At 40.1% G+C, this 3,450-nt stretch overlaps 1 protein-coding gene across 1 annotated transcript; it reads right to left on the bottom strand.

Annotated features, from left to right (window-relative positions):
* Nucleotides 1-898: 898 nt before the first annotated feature.
* On the bottom strand, nt 899-1,846 carry LOC124961075 (olfactory receptor 2A12-like). The gene has a single exon (XM_047519824.1). The coding sequence runs from the start codon at nt 1,844-1,846 to the stop codon at nt 899-901; it is 948 nt and encodes a 315-aa protein (XP_047375780.1).
* Between the last annotated feature and the right edge of the window lie 1,604 nt (nt 1,847-3,450).

Raw genomic sequence — 3,450 nt, 5'->3', positions numbered from 1 at the left:
TGATGGCAGTCTTGTCAGACTTCCTAATCCAGAAAACCTAGCTCAATTTCACTGAGATTCTCGACCTCTGGAGACTGCAAAAGAATAAATGTTTGCAATTTTATCCACTAAATTTTGGGGCAATTAATTACATGACATCAGGTTATTGACATAGAGGAACTGCAAAGAGTCAAGAACCTTGATCTTGATTGTGGTGATGGTTTCACAGGTGTCTGCATGCATTAGGACTCATCAGAATATATAATTGGGTACTCGTAAATTGTAAATTCTATAGTTCATTATTGTCAATGTACTTAAATGAAGTTGAAAGTGCATTATGAAGTCTGGGGAAGAGGATATGTTCACCCATTTACTAGGAGATTATCTCCTCTCTACAAATATCACTTCCCACAAAAAGAGCTCCTCTCTTTAATGACACGAGGGTTTATGCACCTTAAGTTCATACTTTCCTAATAGTACTAGATGCAAATGACCTGTATGATGTCCCTGAACTCCATTTCCTATGATAGCAATTGATTTACCTTAAGTTGTTCTTTCTTCAGAACTTGTCATACTTCTGATCTATAGTCAGGTTACTGATCTGGGCATCTGGGAAGCACCTTATGCCCTTCAGTTTGAACTTATTTCATGAATTAGAGCACTCACATGTTGATGCTAATTCTTTGCCTGATAGTGTAAGCTTATGAATCACTATGGGACCTGCCTTTATGGAGTCTACGCTCTGGTGTCCTCATGTTTGAGAGGCACCCACTGCTATAACCTTCACAAACGTAATTTCACTTAATCTTTCCCATTAAAATATGATGTGTGCCCACGGGATGTCAGAAGGAATTTGGATGAAGAAGATATGTAGGCTGTTATCTTTGGCTTGGTTCTTGGTGTTCATGCTTCTGAGACTTCATTCTGACCCTTGGTCATGGCCTAATACTTTGAGGAAAGCCCTCTTCACATCTTTGTTCCGGAGGCTGTAGATGATGGGGTTCAGGAAGGCAGAAATGACATTGTAGAATAGAGCCAGCTTCTTATCCTCTTCTGGGGAGGACTCAGATCCAGGTCTCATATACATAACCATACATGGGATAGAGAACATGGTAACCACAGTGATGTGAGAAGCACAGGTGGAGATGGCCTTGAGCCGCCCTTGGGTTGAGCGGATCCTCAGGATGGCAGCAAAGATATTGATGTAGACAATGATGATGAGGGAGAGTGGGACCAAAAGAAGGATGAAGCCCAGGATGAAGTCCACCTTGTCATTGAGAGAGGTGTCTGCACAGGCCAACTTCAAAACAGCAGGTACTTCACAGAAGAAGTGGTTGATCTCATTGGGGCCACAATAGGGAAGAATCATAGCAGAGACGGTGTATATCAGGGCACAACTGATACCCCAGAATCCACAGAAGGCCACCAATGTCCCACACACTGAAGGGCTCATGATGACTTTATACCTGAGAGGGTGACAAATGGCCACATACCTGTCATAAGCCATGATGGCAAAAAGCCAAGACTCAGCGATTCCCAGCATCAGGAAGATGTACATCTGGGCCACACATCCAATGTAAGAGATGGTCTTCTTCTCACAAACCAGATGCACCAGCATCTGGGGCACTGTGGTGGTGACATAGCCCATGTCCAAAATAGATAACACACTGAGGAAAAAGTACATGGGTGTGTGGAGGCGGGAATCTATGTGTATCAAAGTGATGATGAGCCCATTGCCCAGGAGGGTGATGAGGTAGAAGAAGAGAAAGACACCAAATAGAATAGCATTTATATTTGTATCACTAGAGAATCCTAGAAGAATGAACTCAGTAAGAGAGCTGTGGTTTCTCCAGAGGAAATCCTGCATCCTTCTGCCATAGAGAAAACACAGAGCTATTGTCATGAAGGTGGAATCTCCAGACCCTAACCCTGCTGCTCTTTATATAATACGAGTGCCAAACCCAAGTAGCAAAATAAATACATGGTAGGACCCTCACAAAGCCAGGGACCAAATTTTTAAAAAGAATTTCCATTTGATCAAAAATGACATGTTAATGTTTTCCTAAATAATCCCAGTTTATTCTGAGATCCCAAGCAACAAATTCTACACTTAGAAATGTAGAATTTGCAAAAAAAAAAAAAAGGGTTCAAAATTAATGTCTTGCACTTCATAGTTCACGTAGCTTATGAAAAATTTCAAGGAGAGCAAGGAAAGAATTGGAAGGTTAAGAACACAGCAGTTGTTATGCATTTCACACCCAATGGGAAAATCTGCCTCCACTTGGGAACTCCTCGCACTCAAAGAGCTTGATGGGACACAAGAAATTTAGAGACACAGTTGTATATAGATATCCAACTCAAGCTTGGAATAGCAGGAAAATAACTATTATTTGGAAATAAATTATATTCCATGAAGAGTCAAATTCTGTGTTTTCATGAATCAGAGGTGAATGGTAGCAGGGGGTGGGGGCAATAAAATAACTAAAAGGTAATGTCCAACAATTTTCACAAATGGAGAAAAGGTATCAACCTATGCAATGGAGCTGCTCTCCACTGAGCTCCAAGGAAGATAAATACAAAGAAAAATTGCTGAAAAACCAGAAATGCCATCTTCAAATTGGTGTAAGGGGAAAAGAAAAACCATTTATTACCTTTAAATGAACAGTGATGAGACAGTTTCAGGTCTTCCAACAGAAACTACAGAAAACAGAAGACAACTGAATGATACTTTTAATGTGCTGAAAGGGGAGAGAGGGAAAAGGAGAGGTGGAGCAGGAAGGGGAGGAAGGGAAGAGGAGCTGAGAGGAGAAAAGAGGGAGGGAGGAAGAAAACCAACAACTCAAACCTCCATGGTCCACGAATATATCCTTTAGAAATTAAAACTGCTCTCAAACAAAAACAAATAAGTGATTTTCAAAAGACCCACAGAAAAGGGATTTTAAAGGACTTCTTTAGTCTGAAGGAAGCTGATCCTTGATGGATGCATAGAACTGAAAGAATGAATGAATAAGATAGGAAATCATAGGAAACATGGGTAAATATGGTAGAATGCCAACTGTGTAAAGCAACAAAAATAACAATATCATGTGGAGCTTGGAATGTGTGTCTGTGTGTGTGTGTGTGTGTGCATGTGTGTGTATGTCTATATGTAAACTATATAACAAAATAGCCCAATGTGTAGGAAGGGAAATGGATAAGTGAAACTAAACTATTCTAAGATTTCTGCATTGTTTAGGAAGTGGTAAAGACTAATTTAAATGAACCTGTTAATAGGATGCTTGGTTTAGTCTCTGGCTGAGGTGTTAGTACACTTCTTCTGTAGAGGTCCAGATAATATTTCCAGTTTTGCAAGCTATATACAGTTACTGTTGCATTCTTACAGACATGAACCATATAACAACATTTGGTCAAGAATGGACAACACATATGACAGTGTCCCCTAAGATTACCATGAAGCTAAAGAGTTCTATT

This window comes from Sciurus carolinensis, chromosome 1 (genome assembly GCF_902686445.1).
Source record: "Sciurus carolinensis chromosome 1, mSciCar1.2, whole genome shotgun sequence".
NCBI lineage: Eukaryota > Metazoa > Chordata > Mammalia > Rodentia > Sciuridae > Sciurus > Sciurus carolinensis.
The sequence above is the reverse complement of the archived record's forward strand: the minus strand, read 5'-3'. Positions and strand labels throughout refer to the sequence as shown.